Raw genomic sequence first — 20,101 nt, 5'->3', positions numbered from 1 at the left:
CAGCGTTAATGTTTCTTCTTCCACTAACCTTGGAAAGATCCTTGCCTTCCGGTACGGAGTCTATTAAGTACCCCGGCCCATTGTTCTCTAGAGATCTTCTACAGGGAACTTAATTTCAGAGAACCACCCGGCAGTATGTGGATATCTCCTTGAAAGGGGAAGAAGGGGGGGAACATGATGATGCGCATTGATAATGATTAGTCCAACTTTGCTTTTGGGCTTGACCGATCATGCACCGAGAATAATACGGGCCAGATTGGCTCCGAAATCCCAAAGACTTGGAACCATGATGCGTTCCCCAGACCAATAGTTTGGTCTAGCCAGCTGTAGCTTTCCCTGTGCTGCATGCAACGTACTTTGAGCCCAGTGATACGCTCCCGGCTATTATTTCCACGGTCGCGCGTAATTACTTCAAGTATAAGTAATTTCTCGATTTTAACCTTATAACAACAGGTCAGAAAAGGACTGCAAAAGAAAATGAACTTTCATGGTACACATATGCTCTGCACTCAATAAATGAAAGTCCAAAGGAATGTTCGTAACTACATCAGCCAGTTGACTTACTAACCCTTGCAAGCAATGAGGTTACACTTTCTTTTGCTTACATAATGATCACAGAATGTGCTTACATAATGGATTAACGTATTTCACCCCTAAGCGAGCCATCCCGCTCGGCCGGGCCACCCCATCAAATATTGATAATTCAATCCAACGTAATATGATCAAAACAGCGTAATATTTGATATGCAAGCTATTTAACTAAATTTGAACAATGTGTGATCTTATGCCCCCGAATTCCACAATTCGAACACTTTGGTGGAGCTCGCTGGCGTGGTTCTTGTGCTTGAGATTGACCGGTTGATGGGGGTTGAATTGGTGCTTCTGGAGCTTCTGGAGCACGTTGAGCTAGCTCTCGAAGCTCTGCCACGGATACGCCTTCTGGGCGAGCTATCTGCCGATTAGATCTTGCTTTTTTCTGCTTGATTTTCTCGTTTCTAGCACGTAGAAGCTGGTTTTCTCGAGCTAGAAAAGCTGTATTTTGCATGGTTATTTGGCACGCTTTTAGCACTTGATCTATTGCAGAATTCACCGGGCTTGGTGGACTTCTAGAGCGTGCTTTTAAGAGCTTTTTGATAGAAGAAGCTTGCTTCTGGAGCTGCTCGTAATTTGATGGCGTTCTTGGCTCCCATACGCTGCTGCTTTGACTACCTCTTGAAGGTGGTGGTGTAGGTGTAGAAAGTCGAATATTTAGCTTTGAAATCACGCGATTTGGATCATATGGGACTAAGCCAGTTGCTGCGAAGCTATTTTTGATCGTTTCTGGTTTAAAAGCTTCGATTCGTGCGGTCGGAAAAGCGTCGAGAAAGTCCAATTTATCAATATGGTTTGATCCAGCGCGTACGACGTTTTCAACACACTTTCCATATATACGCTTCAAAACCGCAAAACAACCCACATCAAGAGGTTGTAAAAGATGTGAAGAGTGCGGTGGCATACAAAGTGGAATCACATGATTTTGAGAGCAAATTTCGTCGAATTTTGGAGTTAAATGACTTCCATGACCGTCAAGAATGAGGAGTCGATATTTCCCCTTCATCCTCGAGAAAGTCGAAGGAAGAAAGACTTTTTGAAGCCAGCGAAGTCCAATTATATCCGAGGTCCATCCATTATCGCTAACTTCGAATTGCCAATCGTCTGGAAGTCCATCCGCCCAGCTTGTCATAAAGACTTTGCCCTTGAAGATAACCATCGGAGGAAGGCTAAATCCAGACGCGCCAGTACACTCGATCGAGGTTACCTATTCACGATTTCCAGGTTGTAAAAGAGCGCGCCGACCGTAATATTCAGCTCTCGTAATAACTTTCGCGGTCGCGGTCAAGCCCATCGCGAATCCTGTCTCATCAAAGTTGTATATATCGTCTTGCTGGATCCCGTTTTCGTGAATCGTCTTTTGGACCAAGTTAAACCATTCTTCTATGATTTTTGGATCCTCACACTTAGCGCGCTCGTAGTTATAACGTCTTGAAAATCGTGTAGCGAGTTCTGGGTGTCGTTTAACGTATTTCGTGACCCAATTTTTGCCAACAGTTTGAATTGGGGTTGTTCCACGCGTTGCAAGTAGAAGATTAGCCATCTCGTGCACAGTTCTATGCCGAGGTGCTGCTCCACGTATATCCATAGAGATAATCCATTGTTTTAACGAATTCTCCTCGATTTCTGTCAATTTGAACGATTTTACGCGTGGTTTGACGCGATTTTCACGCCCGTTGAAGCGCGCTTGTAAGGTTGAACGTGGTATGTTGTATATATCCGCTGCCTTGCGAATTGACAATTTTTCTTGCTTTTTAATAGCTTGTATAGCAAGCAAGATACGCCCCTCTTGCTCTATCAATTTTTGACGATTTTTAGAGCGAATTGGTGGCATGGTGGCTGGTTGAAGATGGATAGTCTAATTAATTACGCGTTTTGGTTGGGGTGGCCCGGCCGAGCGGGATGGCTCGCTTAGGGGTGAAATACGTTATCAAACAAACCGATTTCTTCAGCATTAAGTAAGCGAAACGCAGCAGGCCTCAGGAGTCAGAACGAGTCTACATGTGGCGTCGCCACTGACATAAGCAGAGGTCGCCAGTAACTAGGCCTAATTAGGAAATAGAATAATTTTTACTGGCGACCTCTACTTATGTCAGTGGCGACGTGACCTATAATTTTAGGTCCTAAAACGACTATATTACAGAAGGGCTTAAGGCTATACCCACTACCTTACTTTATACCCACATTCTAACTTATTAAAATTTAATAAATCTAGCAAAATATTAATAGAGGTAGATTCTCTAAGTTAACTAGTAAGTGCTTATTAAGCGTTTAGGAAGCGCTTATAGCTCTTACTTATCTTTTTATAAGGAGGGAGCTCTAACTCTCTAGTCTTAACTCTCTAGACTCCTAAAGGTAAATATATTCTATATAAATCTTATTAGTCTCTAACTAAATAGGGGGGCGAAACCTTATTAGCTATTATAAAACTAATTTAAGCACTTAAGAAGTACTTAAGAAGCACTTAGTAAGCACTCCATAAGTGATCAGAGTAAGTGCTCACAACGAAAGGGGGGAGTTCACGAAGCGGTGACAGAGGCGGAGAAGAGATGGTGGTGGAAGGAAGTAGAGTTGGTTTTTAGTAAACAGTAATCTATTATGGGGGACCTTCCTAATCAGGCTAGCTTACTTTCAATGGCGACCTGTGGCTTATGTCAGTGGCGACGTGACCTGTACCCTCAGTCAGAACTCTTTCGTCACCACGTGTTTTGATTTAAGAATGGGAACTAGTGTGAGTGGCTTCAAGCCAAGTCGGTTCGGACATCGGCCCGGTGCATACAAAAGTCGCCGAAACAATTGGTGCTCGGGGTAATAGATTGCACCGCCAGTGGAGAAATTTTGATTTAGTGGATACAAATTCAATGGGTCATTTACTGGCACATTCCCGAACCGGTAGATCGAGCGATGAATAACCTGCTGCGGATAGACCGGATTAGTGGAACCATCGGAGGTGTTTCTTAATGAGTTTTTTCCCCCTGCCGTGGGCCATGGAACGAGAAGAATTCTCTGGAATAACCTTAATCTTTTTGCCCCAGGCCTCGGCAGGTGGAAAACCGGCACAAGTGTTTGATGATGAGAAATCAAAGCTATGGAGTATCTTGATGGGGTCCTTTTTAAATAGCAGGCTCCGCAGCTTTCAATGCTATATCTTTTCCAATAACCAATAGACCGATAACGCCACCCATATACCCACGTTATAATCTCCATCTAACTACAACGCAATGAGCGTCGCATTCGAAGTTTTTCGTGGTTCGAAAGAGGGCAAGATCGTCGCCGACACCACAACACGCACCTTGGGCCCCAATGAAGTCTACATCGAGACCACGCACTCCGGCCTTTGTGGAACAGACGAGCACTTCCTGAAGTCCGGTATCGTCCTCGGCCACGAGGGTGTGGGAATTGTGCGCCAGATTGGCCCAAATGTCAAGAATGTCAAGGCTGGAGATCGTGTTGGATTCGGATACACCCACTATGTCTGCGGAACTTGTGAGAAGTGTTTGACTGGTACGTGCAGAGCTGGATAGAGACGGAATTCACTCAGCTAACTTGAATACCAGGGTGGGACCAATACTGCGAGAACAAGAAGGAATACGGCACACATGACCACGATGTTGGATCTCTCAGCGGCGGTGCTGTTTGGGATGCTGGCTGTGTGGTCCCCATTCCCGAAGGATACGATTCTGCGGACGCAGCCCCCCTGATGTGCGCTGGCGCCACAGTGTGGACATGTTTGACCGAATATGGTGTCCGTCCCACCGATCGAGTGGGCGTGATGGGTATTGGTGGACTAGGTCACTTGGCAATCAAGCTGGCCTCCGCCATGGGATGCCACGTCGTGGTGTTCTCCAGCTCCGAAGCGAAGCGGGAGGAAGCCTTCAGCTTCGGTGCCTCCGAGTACCATGTCTTCCGCGCCGGCCAGGAATTGAAAGATTGCAAGCCGGTGAACCATCTTCTGCTGTGCGGCAGTGCCAATGTCGATTATTCCTCGTATGTTACCGCGTCTATGTCAACAATGTTAGGGTCGCTTACTGATCTATTTCCACAGTCTCATTCCTTTGATGGATATCCATGGATCCATTTACCCATTGACCGTCGACTTCGCACCCTCCCCCGTTCCGCTCCTGTACATGAACGTCAAGGGTATCCGGATCCAGGGATCTTTGGTGGCGTCTCGGCAGAGCCTTCGGTCCTTGGTGCAGTTCGCAGCTGATAAGAAGATTGTCCCGACATCAATGCAGTTCCCTTTGACTCAGGAGGGAGTTGAAGAGGCAATGGAAACTCTTCGTCAGGGCAAGATGCGTTACCGGGGTGTTCTTGTGCGTTAATGAACCGAACAAAAAGTTTGCTGGGAATATACATAGATGTAGATATAGAGGTACTAGACTAAATGTAAATATACAATACATTTCATAATCATCGTCACTTGTTCTATGGTTTCCTGGTGTTGTGGTTATTATTGCCCACGGTTATTTCCTTCACTATTTAACGGTGTTTCCTCTCGACTTCTCTTTCCTTCCTCTCCCTCTTCCCACAACCCTCTTCTTCTTTTCACTCTTGACTCACCCACCTTGAATCAGCCTTAGCTTTGACCATCTGATCATTTGTTATTTCTCACTTCCACACCACACCTTCCTGCCTGACCCGAAGAGAAAGCCGCGACAATGGAGGACGCTCCACCCATCGAGGAAATGGCAGTTTCCATAGGGGATGGAGCAATCAATCAAGTTTTTGGCCTTCCAGAAAAGATTGAAATTGACGTGTTCAGCGGCATGGACCGACTGGAGGAGCCCGAGGACTTTGACCTTTGGCTGCGCAACACAACCCGTCTTCTGAAGTCTGCTGGCTTAGACAAGCTAGTTGATATCCACATCCCAAGACCTGAAGTACAGAATGAGGGATCCAAGCGCTGGCTGCTTTACTCAAAGTTAGTACAACACTATCTGTCGGAGAGTATTGCAGATGGTCTGTTGGCAAATATTGCGTCCCGAGGAAAATCCATCAAGCTTGCCGACGAATTCGTCGACGAAGCGAAAAGGGCCTTCCAAAATCCGGGAATATACGCAGACTTGGATGGAATTGCCAGTATTTGCTCTATTCAGCTGTCGAATCACAAGACAGCCCAGGAGTTTGTATGGGAGTTCAGAGAGCACTGCAAGCGTCTTTGGGATTTGCAAATTAGCATCCCACCTTATGTCGCAATCTGCAAGTTGATTAACCAACTTGACACCATGGAAACAAAATTTGTCGTGGCTTCAACAATTGCGGATCTGCACAGACGAGCGGAAACGATGAATCTGTGGACTGGATTTGAACAAGTGGACTTTCATGTGGTTTCTTTCAACATCATCCAGCGCCTTGAAGCGGAAATGCAAGATCATGACAGACCGAGATTCAGGATGCCTCTGCTGGAGAGTGTGGGGAATAAGCTCGACTTCGAATCTGTTGACAAAGAATTACAAAACTTCAAAGCATCGCTTGACCAGCATGCTGTGAAAGTACCCGATGTCGATCAGTCTGTTCGAGATCTGAAAAGGTTTACCAACGCTGATCGAAAGCACTTTCCTAAAGCCGGAGTCAACAGAGCCGCCTACGCACAGCAGCTACGCGATACATTGGGCGAACTGGAAAGCAAGGACTGCGCCTATTGTGGACAAAAGTTTCACACCGCTGCAAAGTGCTTTTACCTCAATCCATCCTCCCGCCCAAAGCATTGGAGGCCGGATCCTAGAATCTGGGTCTTCATGTACGGAGTAGTGGGAGAAGAGGAACCTATCCCAGCGAAGAAGCTCGTAGTAAGTCCGACTGAAAACAACAAAGTGGTGACACCTCCGGAGAAGAAGCCCCGAGAAAGCTTGACTGGAAATAAGAAAGTGCAGACACCCACAGTGAAGAAGCTCGAAGAAAGCTCGCCCCAAAACATCAAAATGGAGCCAATCGCAGTGAAGAAGCTCGAAGCAAGCCCACCCGGAAACAACAAAGTGGAACCAATCACAGTGAACAGGCTTGAAGAAAGCCCACCCGGAAACAAACAAGTGACAGTGAAGATGCCAGCTGAGAATCAAAGCGCATTAAAGCCGAAAGGGGTTATAACAAAGGAAGCAACAGGTGAAAACTCGTCGGTTGAATCCCTGACCAAATGTGATACGGATTCACCTTTTGTCGGATCTGCATTTGACACGTCCAACTCATTCACTGCGTCAAAGTGCGACTGGCTTGTGCTTAAAGGCCCCGGCCACCATATTTGTGCTGATCTGACTGCCATGACCGAGTACTATGAATATGGTCCCGAAGATATTCCATTTGAATGGACGTGGAACGCCCGGGGAAAACGCTCCGAAGCTCACGCTGTTGGAAAGGGCAAGGCAAAGATCAGCCTGTTGTGCGAAGACCGTGCCACAATCATGAAGCTTTTCGTTGATTGCTACTACTGCCCGGATTCTCGGTTCAGTCTACTCTTCATCGAGAAAGCCGAGAAGGATCTCCTTCTTGAATACAATGATGAAACCAAAGCCTTGCATGATAAGGAGAACGACATGAAGATCGTCGGATACACGGTCAATGAGCATGGTCTATCATTCTTAGGTACCTTGGACTCGACCATCAAAGAGGTCAATTTGATGGACATGGACTGAGCCAGGACATATCAAAGGATATGAAGAGCGTTTGAAAAGGTAAAAACCCACCAAAAAAGCCTCCGCTTGTTTCTTTTTTATTTTTTTAGTCTTTTTTTTTTTTCATTTTTTATGCTTTCAACTTTTGTGTCTTTGATTTTTACGGAGCTCGGTGTTGCTATTATGGACATGTTGAGGTTTTCAATTGCATCGGGTATGGCATATGGGCCAATGTATGGAAAACGAATTTTCAAATTTAGCGCTATTCTTATGTTAGTTCGCTTCTGGATTGGAGTCTTCCCTTAGATTGAGTGAGCCGTAAAGTCTTAGATTATGGTGACTTGATGCTGTGAAAGCTGATCTCATACGGGCTGTATGAGGTGGACGAGAAACAGATATCATGACAACATCGGAAGCTTCATTGAATCAAACGCATGCTAAAATGCGGCGAGACTTTGCCTGTTACTACCCCCACAGTATTCTTGATTTCTGGAGAGTGGAAGTGCGCAAGCTTCTGTCGCATATCATGATCCCCAATGTCAAGCTGGTTCAAAATCTCTGACACTGCCGAATACAATATCCCGATATTACCATCTTCAATCTTGACAGCAATTCCAACTGCGCCATCAGCGCCAAATCGTTTCGTCTGCTCAGACGCCCGAACTCCAACCCCATAACATCCGTCTGCCCCGAGCTTACCGATAAGCATCTCCGGGAAAGCGCGCATGAGAATAGTGCAGAACCGATCCTCACCCGCAACAAACTCAGGATGTCGAGACATGGCCCGGAACACTCGAGCCTGCATTTGCACTCTAGCACTTCCTGCACCGTTACCCTCACCATCAACTGTATCAACAGCCTCAGCAAAAGAAGCATACATCCGACCCAAAGAAAGCAAAGGAAAAGCCGGAGCAGGCAGATTACATCCATCAATACTCCAAGTTGACTCCCGCTCTCCAAGCTCACAAATCTCATCCACAGTCCTCTTCAACCGCACCTGCAGCGGATGATCACCCAAATGATATGTTGCTACATCAGCACCAAGCGTCTTCGTCGCAGCAATCATACCAGCATGCTTGCCAGAGCAATTACTGCATACAGAAGTAGGAACAAAGTCACCCTTGATCCATGCTCGATTCACAACCTCAGAAATAGGCGTATGACCACCGCATTTCAGATCAGCTTCATCGGCGTCGATCTTTGCTAGTATCGCGCGTGTGCGCAAGATATGGCGCTCTTCACTGCTGTGCGATGCACACATAAGAGCTAGATCAACTTCGTCCAGATCATATTTGTTGAATGCGCCGGTTTCAAGGATGGCGACTGCTTGTGCAGGTTTTGCGGCTGAGCGTGCGAGTGTTGTTCTTGCTGGGTCGCCTAGGGCGTATAGAAGGCGGCCTTTGCTGTCTACTACTGCGGCGTGGACAGCATGGCGGTTTTCAATTACGCCGCCTCGGTCTGAGACGACGAAGTCATTTGAGATGTTCGTTCGCATGATAAAGGGTCTTTATGTTTTTCTTGGCAAGTGAAGGTATGTTGGATTATATATTGCTTTTTGTTTTGTTTTATGGCAACCCCCGTGGGGCACTTCACTTTGTGGTCATTGGGCGGGATGTGTTGTCCTATTACGGCGTCCGATAGTGGCCGCAGGTTCGTATGCCGATTGGTGTGATCCTAAGGACCAGGAGGAGCAGTGGAGCAGATCGGAAAAAACTGCTCAAATTGGCATGCGAACCTGTGGCCGCTAACACCGTGATCATCTTTCGGAGGATGTTTTAGTGTTCTTTGAATTTAAGTGTTCTTTGAATGGATTTGTTTCTCTAGAAATTATATGATACGGCCTGCATATGTATTCTGCCTTCTCGAAACCGACATTTCACCTAATAAAGTCATGCATATATGGGAAAAGGCCACCATTAGTTACAGAGTGCTCTTTACACGCTGGTCAGTAGATCGTCGTATTCTCTCCGTGTTAAACTGGAAACATTCCGGAAGGCCAGTATCTTGCCACGAAAGGCCCGATATCAGCTTCGCCAAGCCAGGAGCACAGGTGAAAATCCCAGCCATGCCTATATCTTCTAGTCAGTCCAGTAACTTGAGTTCGAGAAATGGTATGCATATTTACCATGGCCATTAAACCCAGCACAGATCCATTGACCGTCAAGGCCCTCAATCGGCCCAACTAACGGTGCGCCATCGGCAGTCATACCAATAATTCCAGTCCATGCATGATCCAGCCCTTCACCATGTCGGAGTGAAGCAGAGTCTGGCTGGTGGCATAGACCTAGGAACTCCTTTGTACTATTTTGGGCGAGACGATCACTGTATCTAGAGTCGTCGAACGTGATCAAGTCTTCCGAAGTCATGTCTGAGCTGCTTCGTGTACCGGTACCACCCAGCACAACCGTACCATTATTCAACGCATTAACCGAGAAGAAGTGGTCTGCTCGATACCTCAATGCCATAGTATGTTTCAATGAATCTTCACCAGACAGAGAAAGCGGCGGAACAAACGAATTGACCTGTGACCGGCGAGGCGTGATAAACTTCCCCAGCTCCGGCAGAAGATATGCCGCATAAGCATTCGTACAGTGGACCACGGTCTCGGCAGTGACGATGCCACGAGGGGTGTGGACCTCCCACCTGAGACTGGGACTGTTGTCGCTTCTGAACCGGTCGATTTTGGTGACTGGACAATGAGTCCATAGCTTGCCTCCTTTAGCGATGAAGTCGTTCAAGATCCATTGGACCAGCTTCCCGGGGTGATTAGACGCAGCGGGTGACTCGTAGGCACATAAGGCTTCAGGACTCCTTGTTTCTTTCTTCGCTGCCTCTCCTTCGTAATACTTGACGTGTGAAACATCACCACCAGCAGCCTTGAACGCCACCAGTGACTTGCTGAGACTATCAACGACTTCGTCTGTAAGTGCTACCTCGAATGTTCTCATATAGTTGAAATCACAGTCGATGTTGTGCTCTTTGACAAAATTTCGAACATTCTCCAGGACAACGCGCTCATTCTCAAGGATCTTTCTTGCTTGTTCGGGTCCGTGAAATTTCGCATATCCAGGGAATCCACGAAAAGAATCTAGGAAAGAGTCAGAGTTAAAGATAGGGATTAGTCAACTAGGCATGAAAGACAAAGCTTCTTACCCGGTCGGATATGTCCAGCATTCCTTCCACTGGCACCAGAAACAGCTTCTCGGGCTTCGATAATCAAGATATCCTCAGCATTGACCCCACTTTCAGCCAGTTTCCATGCAGTCAGGACTCCTGAGATACCAGAACCAATGATGAGGTATTTTGTTGAAGTGGGAACGGGAGCTAGACGATTTGCATGGAGATGAGGAAATGAACGCGTCGTCCTGTGCCAGAGTGAAAGAGTTGAAGATGGCTGGGGGAGTGATGGCTGCATTGTCTTTGTCATATTGAATGAAGCAAATATTCAGAGTGGTTTTTCTTCCAAGCGATGTTTGAGTCTTTGAGAGAGTCAATTGCAGCGATACTGCGGTGTCACCATATGCCATGTTGATTGTATCGGAGCGGGGATATGTGAGAGGGGCTTATCAATGCTCTTTCTCCACTTTCGGAGGGTTTCCGACCAGTAAATTCCTATTTCAGTAAAGATTAGTATCTATAGGATGTAGTATTCTATACTGACTAGCTTATTTGATGTTCTATCTAACATTCACGCATATTGTCCAACCAAATGAGCGGCATCTATTTGCCGGACGCCGACATCGGAACTTCAACAATTGCAAAAACTCTAGAACGTAGCCTCAATGCATTCTTGATCCTATACTAGAAGCTTGTACACCTCCACGCATGAAGAGAATCAATTTCCACAAATCAATAGTAGTTCTTGGCTTATTTAGCTAGATCGGCCCATCCCCACCGGCACGGATATCCAAACAGTTCTCAGCCTCGTCCTTTTCCCGCTTAACCCACCCGAGACACTTGATTGGTGTAAAAACAGACCCTCGAGGTCCAAGTGGATACCAACAAACATGTACCCATCCTCTTGACCGCTGAATCAATCATAATGTCTCATTGACCTCGCCAAGACACTACCAAGCTACATCGAGACTGCTTGGTTCCCCAAACCTGAATCAGAATGGCCCCCAAAGCCGCATCTCACAAAAGTGGCGATCGGCCAGATAATATTTTCAGCCGCTTCTTGAAAATATTTCGCTGTTTATCAGTCCCGATCGCCACGCATTCTGTGGGGTTGTGAGCCACCACGATCCGCCACGATGGGGGGCTTCGTCGGCGAGACAGGGTTCTCGAGACTCATTTTACGCGCGGTCTCGCTTATGTCTGCCGTTGGGGGCATTGTCGCTGTCAGTGGCATAGACTATTATGCCCAGCAGTTTTATGACTATCTTTTCGTAAGTCAGGTAGTATTTTATTTGAAGATGGGTCGATCTAATAGATGGTAGCTTGGTTTATGCGGGTTATGGTCCTTGATCAATATCGGGCTGTTGTTATTCAAGCGTGCTTCACACCCTGGCTATTGCATCTTGTTCGACATGTTGCTAGTCGCAGCATCGGCATTTCTCGTCACGGTCTCGGGCGTTGGAGCTGCTTTTAAAGGATATGATTTGGTAGGACGCGGTATTGCCGCGGTTGTATTTGCGGCTGTTGAATTGTAAGCTTTTCCATTCCATGATTATGAGAAATCCTGGGTGGTTCTTAACCTTTGATAGCGTCGTTCATTTTGTTCTGTTCATGTTGGCTTGTTCCGACTTTCATGCTAGGCGTCGAAGGTCAAGTAAGAAGTTTTACAGACATGGAGAAAATGTCAATATATAATGAATCATAATTAAATGAGGTCTACGCTTAGAATGTAAATTAAAGTGACATTCAATTATTACTGTAGGTATATGACCCATAGGTGACTATCACCTATCATCAATGTCACTGTAGCTGAAACGGAAACTACCTTTCGAACACATGAGAAAAGTCCCATCAGGTAGATGCAGAACCCAGGCAGAAATCAAACGTATCCCAGCCCTGAAGATCCCATGCCCTTCCACACAAACAGAGCAAATCAATCAATGCACACGTACATGGGAAGATTGAAACCCTTGTGCAACTCCTCCATAACCATTTCCAAGAACCTGGTAACCATGTCTGCGGCGTGGTAGGTATCATTGTAGCAAGCCTTCAGCGTAAGCTCATTCCGCTGAATGTAAACGTAAACGTTAATGGCGGGTGTAAGGACTTCACAATGGAAGTCAAGCTCGACAACCTCCACTTCGCGGCCAGTATCAGGAATGAATCTTTCCAGATGGCCCAGGTTAGTGAGCAAAGCTTCGGCAGTACAGAATTCTTCATATTGGTCCAGAGAAATGGAGATATTGATCATTTCATCCACGACATTCGGAAGCATAGGATCCTGGACAATCTCCTGATAGTCATGTTTGAACTGACGCATGACACTTTTGAAGTCTGTAACATGGATCGAAGGGAACCAAACGGTGCTGTAAATGGTAGCGGGATGATAATCCAGATTGAAGGGGCCTCTTCCATCAACGCAGAATACACCTGTGTACTTGTCCGAATCGACGCTGATGTTGATTCTCTTTGTTGCGCATGCAATAGCCGCGTGGACTGCATGATGATAATGGAAATCCTCTTCGGCCATCAGACGGAGGATTGTCTTTGTCTGGCTGTCAGTCAGGCTCATAATGCAACTCTTGGTCTCGGTGGGTTTGTACCAAACCCAATCCCATTCCCAGATCTTGGTGGGAAGAGCCATGGAGAGGAGATCGGCACGGTATCGCTCCATCTCTCTCGCGGCCTTTTCCGTGTCGTGATGAGTGTGGACAGGGAGACAGGCGGTTGTGTGGTAAGGTGGAGACAGAATAACAGATTTGTAGACTGGCTCTGTCTTATCGGGATCGGTTGCATGGCGTAGCAGAGTGCCTGCAAGAAGCAGGATACCCTTGTGATCAATGTGGGTCGGTGGCGCTTTGAGAACTATCTCGTTCGATGCAGGCAGAAAGTAGAGAGTGGGTCGTTGAATTGAAGGGATCATCTCTTTTATCTGAGTAACTGTCATCGGCTCATTGACAACTTTGAAGGTTTCGCTGATCCAACTGTCTATCTCAGCATCATTGGGGGCACGGTACTTCCACGTTCTGTTAACGCGGTCGAGCTCGCTCGCCAGAGTGCCGTGATCGAGACGAATCGTCTTCCATGCTCGAAGCAAATCATCGGCAAACTGCATAGGGGGAATTGCAAGTTGCAGCCGAATTGTGACTGAGAGGGTTAGATGCCTCTTGTTGGATGTGTACATGCATGAGCGCATTCTCATCCAGCATTCCATTGGGCATGCATTACGCTCCCACACTCCAGAAGACGTCTCTCGCCATTGATCGGCCAACTCGGCCATTGTGTTGACTGGAACAACGGTTGAAGCCATGGCGGAGGACTTGCACGGAGCGGTATTTCCCCCACTTCCACCTCCCCCAATAATATGAGGAGGAGAAGAAGAGGAAAAGGGAAAGGGTAAAGGCGAGTAGCAGGAAAAATAAGAAGGTAATTCGTAGCAGCAGGGAGAATATTAAACGTGGGTATGTTTTTGTGTTAAGATCAAGGACGCGTCGCGGGGTTGTTGATAAATGGTTTCTAGAAGGTCATATATTCTGATTGCGATATTCGACGCTAGTACTATCGATAAAGTCAACCCATAAAGAAGTGAGAAGTATAAGGTTCCAAGGTTCTGAGAAATTAGCCACGGCAGGTAACCCTTTAAACACAAAGAAGCCCACGGGTCACACGAGTATAGGTACCTTATTGCAATTCCTAGCAAACGCAATTCCATCAAAGCTAGAACCATATATTAGAGCAGTGTTGCATTGGAGAAGATGATAAATGAAGCCATAGGCGCATACGCAGGTTCGCATCTTGCCTAGGCGAGCTTGAGCGCGATAATTGGACACCACAAAAATAGGTGAACGACCTCACCAACCGCACTCCAGGTAGCGCAACAATTGCAATTCAGAGGGATTTTATAGCAATTGTTTCAAGTACATCACATCACCTCACTTAATTCACGTCAATACACGAGATAACGCTTCATTAAAGCCATGATATGGGTAAGAAAGGGTGGCCCAGTGGGTATCACGCTTTAATCACATTCATACTCCAGCGTAGTCTACAGAGCAGCATGAGCAAGTAGGTACCTAGGCATGTACTCGATAATATTACTCCTTAAATCTTGCATACTGCGCTACTTCAAACGTGGTTAGTGAGGGTTTTTAACTATTTCTGTGGTGTTCAATCAAAAAGCTCCTTTAGTAATACGTGGGCAATTGCTTCATGTAGAATGAAGGTATATTGATATTATTCCATAAGAAAACCCAAGATCTACTATATAATAGCTAATAGGAAGGTTCAAAGATTTAGAAACGTCACTTGTTTTATTTGTAGCACGTATAGTCATGGGGCAAGGTGAGTTTGGCGGTTTTCCTGTGGCAGCACGACTACAAAGCAACCACACTTGTACAAGTACACGTGGTCAAATCCTGTGGAATCCTGCGTGAATTCTCCGCGGATCTTTCATTACCAAGTGCCAAATGTCCGATTCTTTTGGAGCTGTCCAGGCTTGTTACATGCATGCTGCATGTATGCCCAGCCGCCATTCTCACCCCAGCCCAACTCTACAAACCTTCTAGAATTCTCTCAAACAACCTGCCCTCCACAGCTGTTCCTTTCTTGACATATCCCAAAACCTAGTCAGTGAGCTATCCAATTATCAAAACCAACCATTGCTTAGCCCATCGCAGTCATTCCAGAAGTCCTGTTAACCAATCCACGCTGAGAAGCTTTAGTAACTCATCACACTGTTAAGCCCTCCGCGCGGAGATCATATGTTCTCCAAATACAGGGCTGCTGTTTCGCTTTCACATGAGGGACTCGGCAGTCTGATCAATACACAGGAGACACAGTTTCGCGCCCAGAGAGCATATAAAGAATTCCTTGCCGAGGAGACCTTTCAAGGACACAAAAGCTCTGCCAACGCCTGGGATACCCAGTAAGATCCATTCTGCCAGAATAAACGAACTGCAACCTATAATGGACGGCGAATTTGGGAAGTGAGTCTTCTATTCTGGTGATAATGAGCCAAGTCTTACGCATTACAGATGCCTTTCTTCGCCCCTGTTCACGTTCACGGTTGGCGCCGATCAGACTAAAATCACTGTGCATTCTTCTGCTTTGGCAGGGCTTTCAAAAAGTCTGGATACCCTTATGAACGGCGACATGATCGAAGCGAAAACGAGACACGCCGACTGGTCAGAGGTAGATGTGGATACATTCGTCCGTCTTTGCGAATTTGCTTATTTTCGGAACTACACGCCTCCCCCGTCAGGCTTGTTCAATGATCGTTCACATGTGAAGGGATATTCAAAAGCCGCAAAGAAAAGAGCGATGCGCAAAAAGGCTCGGTCGAAATGGAGCTGGAACGGGATTGTCCCTCCGCCAACTGACCCTGAGCCAGCACCAGATGCAGAACCCGAGCCTGAACCCGTGCCTGAACCCATGTCTGAGCCCGTGTCTGAACCCGAGCTTCCTCCACCTGACAAGACTATCTACGACGATTCTGAAATTACATATAAGGAACGAAGCATCTGGACCGGGCAGCTGCGCGATGCATTCGCAAGCAGTTTGGCCATTCCAGCTTCACGAATCCCTGACCTAAGCCATACTTTTATACCGCCCGTGAATTCTGGCTCTTGGGACGACTTCACTCCCGTATTTCTCGACCAAGCTAGACTCTATGTCCTGGCCGATAAGTATTGCATAGACTCACTGTGTCAGCTGGTCCTTTCTAAGCTGCACCAAACCTTAAGCAACTTCAAGCTTTATGACAATGGGGTAGATGGTATTATTGAGTTCGTTCGATTTGTTTACTTGAACACCCCACCGAATTATGGCGATCGGGTGGATGCCCTGAGGAATCTGGCAACACGGTATGTTGTTTCTATCCTTGGACAAATTGGCGAGAATGAAGAGTTTCAGAAGCTTTTAGAAGATGGCGGTCCTTTCGTTTCTGACTTCTGGCACATTATTTGGAGCGTTAAGGGAGAGGCGCACGTGTGAATTTGACGCCTTCGTGAAATGATTTAGTTGCCACGGGATTTATGCAAGTACTCTTTTGGCAAAAAGACTTTAAAACTGATGAAAGAGTAGCGCCCTGAGGCGATGACAAATAATCAGTAGGTCCAATTTTCGAAGTTGTTGTTCTGACGCATGGTCCATGGTTTATACCAAGGTCAAGGTTCCGACGCTACTTTTGGTATCTCAATAATAGGCAATTGCTCCATAACAACCCAGATAACGCAATCCTCCGATCTAAATTGGGATTCGCCTTTCCATTTACCAAAGATCAATGACGATATGTAACGGATCTCCCATGGCTTCAAGGTGGCTAACGCCATGGCCCCACAAACGCGTCATTGGCCGAATACGTGCTCACAAGTGGATCAAGTCTAGAATGGAGCTTGCTACTATTTATAAAATGGAAACGAATCATGAAACGTAGACCAGCTAGATTGAGTCCAATGGTGTATATTGTATATGCTTTGAAGATCCGAGTGCATAATCCAGATCTAAGTGTATAAGTGTATAATCTATCAACGCTAAAAAAAGAACATTTCCAAAGTCGCTTCCAAATCAAATCGCTAATGTAAACACGAAAAAATATAATCAGAAGGAACTCCAAATGTACAAATGTACAAATCAAAACCATAACAAATCTGTCGTATATGCAAAGAAAATGTCTAGAAGCTGAACAAGCCAGTGCGCTTCTTGCCGAAGGGATAAATGATAAGAGCAGACATGAACAGGCCGACGGTAATACCGATGGCAACCTGAATCATGCCGTATCCGAGACTGGAAACGGATGTATCGGAGTCACTGGTTGATGATGTGTTGCCAGCAATGACTTCGTTCGCGTAATTCAGACCGGAAAGGAGGGAACCACTGGATGCAAGACCCGAAGGCACGAGCACGAAGATACCGGGTAAAATAGCTGTGGCGGCGTGACCGTGCCACAGACGACTGTACAGGTTACCCAGGACACCGACTGTAAATGCGCCGACGGTGTTTGCAACTTCAGACGAGGAGCCGAACTTCAAGGTACTGAAGTAGTTGGCGATGTAGCCGGCTGTAGCGATGAAAACCATGACGGGCATTTGCTTCCACTTAGCCTGGTTGACGAGGGCAAGGAAGACGGCGTAGATGGCGACGAAGGGGAATTTTCGGACGTAGACGGATCCGTATACGTCAAGGTTGGGGCAAGTGGTTTGGGATGAGGCATTGCTGTCCATCAGTCCATAGATAGTGAGGCCGACTGTGATACCGTAACCCAGGAAGAGAGAGTAGATGATGGCGTACACCATTCGGATCGAGCCAGCGATGATTTGGTGTGACTGCAGTTCCAGACTGCTGCAGAGGACTGTGAAGCCAGGGAGAATGAGAGCGATGGAGGATTGAGCGAGGGCGGAGAAACAGAACAGACGACTGCCGTTTACTTCGATACTGCCGAGGGCGCGGGCAAGGAAAGATGTTAGGATGGCGGCGGTGACTTCAAAGACATTGGAATAGAGGACGGAGCGAGGAGCGAGAACGTGTTGCATGAAGCCCACCAAGGAGCCAAGGAGGAAGATGATAGGCATGTCGATTGGGCGGGCTTCGAAGGCGAAGGGGCCGACCGCGGTACTGGCAATACCATACAGCAAAACGATCAACCACTTGTTGTATCGTGGCTTGCGCTGCATGATGTCGTCCAGCTCTTGGCTGGCCTCCTCGACACCGATCAGATCGTGAACGACGTTCTTGTACACGTTGTGGGTATCAGCCAGGCGTCCAAGATCAACACCCTGGACCATCCGCACCAGCTTAACCTCAGCGGTACGGGTGGCCGGGTCGTCAAACGACATGATCATACAGCCGGGAAGGTACAGGAATTGACCCGAGATGTCCAGCACCCGCGCGGTCATTTGCATGTACTCCTCCAAACGGTGAGTAGGAGCACCATAGCGCATAAGCGCTCGGCAGAGCTGCATGATATAACGCTGACGAGAGATGATCTCGGCAATATGCACCGTAACCCGAATCTCATCCTCCAAGCGCGTCTTGCGCTTGTTCTTCTTAGGCCGCTTGCCCGGCGGCATGGCCTCAACAGCCGCCGGCAAGCTAGCGGAACTAAAGTTCATTGAGGCATTAACCAATGACGAGGTCGACCGGTGGGCCGACTTCTTGTACCACTTCAGCTTCTCCTTGCGCGGGGTGGCGGCACCCGAGGTGGGCATCGACGGTAGCATCGACGGGGAGCGCGAACCCTTCTTGGGTGTCGTACCACCCGAGGAGAACTGTGTCTCACTATCCGAGTCATCGGTGATGACACTCTCCGGGCGCGATGAGCTCCCCGTCTGCACGGCCTGCAACTTCAACAGCTGTGAGAGAATGCCACTGCCTCCGCCACCGAAATTACTTGAACGGCGACGGGCGGCAGCCGTGTAATCACGCAGCAAGCCCTCAGGCGTAGTCTGGCCAGACCGCTGGTACGCGCCACGAGGCTTGCGCTTCAGTCGGTCCTGGACCATGGTCATACTGCGCACGAGGCGATGAGCCTCAGCACTCGGCGCGGGCTGGGTGACCTCCTCACCAGCCTCCAATGAACGCAAGTTATCGGCATCGCGGCGTGCGCGACGAGCCTGCAGTTCCTCCAATGGGATATTGTCGAAATCATCCGGAAGGAGGGAGGCGTTGAGGGCCTCGCCATCGTCGGAGGGGCGACCGAGGCGTTCCGTCAATTTCGTGGTTTTCTGGCGAATGAGCTGACCCGCAGCTCTGAATCGGTTGCGCGCAGAAGAAGTTCGCTCGATAGAATCCGGGTCTTCTTTCTCTGATTTCTCTGAGAATTCGACAGGTGGGCTGCGACCGCCGTGGCGGGAATGCGCGGGGGCCGGCGGGGTGACGGTTCCGGAATTAAGAGGAACATTTCTCAACTCCGCGGGCGGCAACAATGGATCATTGGATGCGTCCGACTTGTCGGAAAAGACTCGATGGGAATCAGATGGGTGTAGGTATCGTTCACTTAGACGGCTCAAAGAGCGAAAGCGCACTCGAGGAGATCGGATGCGAGGTTCGATTTGGGGTTCAAGTTCGGCTACCGGGATTTGGGGCTCGGCCTCGGGTGTGGTGGGCGTGGTGGGCGTTGTGGGCGTTGTGGGCGCCTGCAGCCCTATGTATGGGTTGTCATCTGCTGTAGGTTCGCGCTCCAAGCTCTGACGGCTGGTTGGAGTAGTAGGAAAAGGGAATTCGGAATATTCTTCGGCAGGACTGGGATGCGGGAAAGGAGTAAGGTCGGACATTAGAACTGTAAGGGACCGAAGTACCCGAGTCTATGCACCGGAACGAATGTGAAGTGTATGAAGGAATGAGAAAACTAGAGCATGGAGGAGGGAATAATAATGTTATAGAAGTGGCAGTGTTCTAGATCAATGGAATCGGAGGATTGAGCTAAGTTTTCAGCAAAACCACGGATTCACCTATATTTATTGATTTTTATTTTATGCTAAAAGCGGGTTCAAGATAGGATCCACATGAAATCATCGATAAGCAAATAAACTGCATGACACCATCTCCACTGCTGATTCGCCGCTAAAAGGCAGAGATTTTCATACATTTGATATCCTTGTTGACCCATAAGTTATACTCTGTACAGGGGTGTACAGTATATCACATTGTGCTACAGGGCAGATCCTCAAACTTTGGTTCTAAGATTCTAGAATGAACACGTACCACCCGTACATCACCCATGGTGGATCCGTCGGTGGCGATCCAGAACCGGCGGCAGCCAAAAAACACCCCGAGGGAACCGTTTA

General features: G+C 47.6%; 8 protein-coding genes across 8 annotated transcripts; 4 read left to right on the top strand and 4 right to left on the bottom strand.

The window, feature by feature from the left end:
* Window positions 1-3,812: 3,812 nt before the first annotated feature.
* Window positions 3,813-4,916, top strand: N7503_011456 (NAD(P)-dependent alcohol dehydrogenase; the record flags this gene model as incomplete). Its single annotated transcript, XM_057071002.1, has 3 exons — window positions 3,813-4,095; window positions 4,149-4,578; window positions 4,637-4,916. 3 exons carry the CDS (start codon window positions 3,813-3,815, stop codon window positions 4,914-4,916), a joined length of 993 nt encoding a protein of 330 aa, XP_056917613.1.
* A 336-nt stretch (window positions 4,917-5,252) lies between these two features.
* On the top strand, window positions 5,253-7,223 carry N7503_011455 (uncharacterized protein; the record flags this gene model as incomplete). Its single annotated transcript, XM_057071001.1, has 1 exon — window positions 5,253-7,223. One exon carries the CDS (start codon window positions 5,253-5,255, stop codon window positions 7,221-7,223), a length of 1,971 nt encoding a protein of 656 aa, XP_056917612.1.
* A 397-nt stretch (window positions 7,224-7,620) lies between these two features.
* On the bottom strand, window positions 7,621-8,697 carry N7503_011454 (asparaginase; the record flags this gene model as incomplete). The annotated part of the gene is made up of 1 exon (XM_057071000.1): window positions 7,621-8,697. The coding sequence occupies one exon, from the start codon at window positions 8,695-8,697 to the stop codon at window positions 7,621-7,623; it is 1,077 nt and encodes a 358-aa protein (XP_056917611.1).
* A 425-nt stretch (window positions 8,698-9,122) lies between these two features.
* N7503_011453 (NAD(P)/FAD-dependent oxidoreductase) lies at window positions 9,123-10,617 on the bottom strand (the record flags this gene model as incomplete). The annotated part of the gene is made up of 3 exons (XM_057070999.1): window positions 9,123-9,271; window positions 9,328-10,290; window positions 10,356-10,617. The coding sequence occupies 3 exons, from the start codon at window positions 10,615-10,617 to the stop codon at window positions 9,123-9,125; spliced, it is 1,374 nt and encodes a 457-aa protein (XP_056917610.1).
* Window positions 10,618-11,455: 838 nt separating this feature from the next.
* On the top strand, window positions 11,456-11,854 carry N7503_011452 (uncharacterized protein; the record flags this gene model as incomplete). The annotated part of the gene is made up of 2 exons (XM_057070998.1): window positions 11,456-11,590; window positions 11,642-11,854. The coding sequence occupies 2 exons, from the start codon at window positions 11,456-11,458 to the stop codon at window positions 11,852-11,854; spliced, it is 348 nt and encodes a 115-aa protein (XP_056917609.1).
* Window positions 11,855-12,252: 398 nt separating this feature from the next.
* Window positions 12,253-13,629, bottom strand: N7503_011451 (uncharacterized protein; the record flags this gene model as incomplete). Its single annotated transcript, XM_057070997.1, has 1 exon — window positions 12,253-13,629. The coding sequence occupies one exon, from the start codon at window positions 13,627-13,629 to the stop codon at window positions 12,253-12,255; it is 1,377 nt and encodes a 458-aa protein (XP_056917608.1).
* A 1,841-nt stretch (window positions 13,630-15,470) lies between these two features.
* Window positions 15,471-16,310, top strand: N7503_011450 (uncharacterized protein; the record flags this gene model as incomplete). Its single annotated transcript, XM_057070996.1, has 1 exon — window positions 15,471-16,310. The coding sequence occupies one exon, from the start codon at window positions 15,471-15,473 to the stop codon at window positions 16,308-16,310; it is 840 nt and encodes a 279-aa protein (XP_056917607.1).
* Window positions 16,311-16,990: 680 nt separating this feature from the next.
* N7503_011449 (threonine/serine exporter family protein) lies at window positions 16,991-19,588 on the bottom strand (the record flags this gene model as incomplete). The annotated part of the gene is made up of 1 exon (XM_057070995.1): window positions 16,991-19,588. The coding sequence occupies one exon, from the start codon at window positions 19,586-19,588 to the stop codon at window positions 16,991-16,993; it is 2,598 nt and encodes an 865-aa protein (XP_056917606.1).
* Between the last annotated feature and the right edge of the window lie 513 nt (window positions 19,589-20,101).

Source organism: Penicillium pulvis, assembly GCF_028828015.1.
Source record: "Penicillium pulvis strain IBT 33274 chromosome Unknown scaffold_8_segment0_segment0, whole genome shotgun sequence".
Classification (NCBI taxonomy): Eukaryota; Fungi; Ascomycota; class Eurotiomycetes; order Eurotiales; family Aspergillaceae; genus Penicillium; species Penicillium pulvis.
This window is presented reverse-complemented; position numbering and strand designations above follow the sequence as displayed.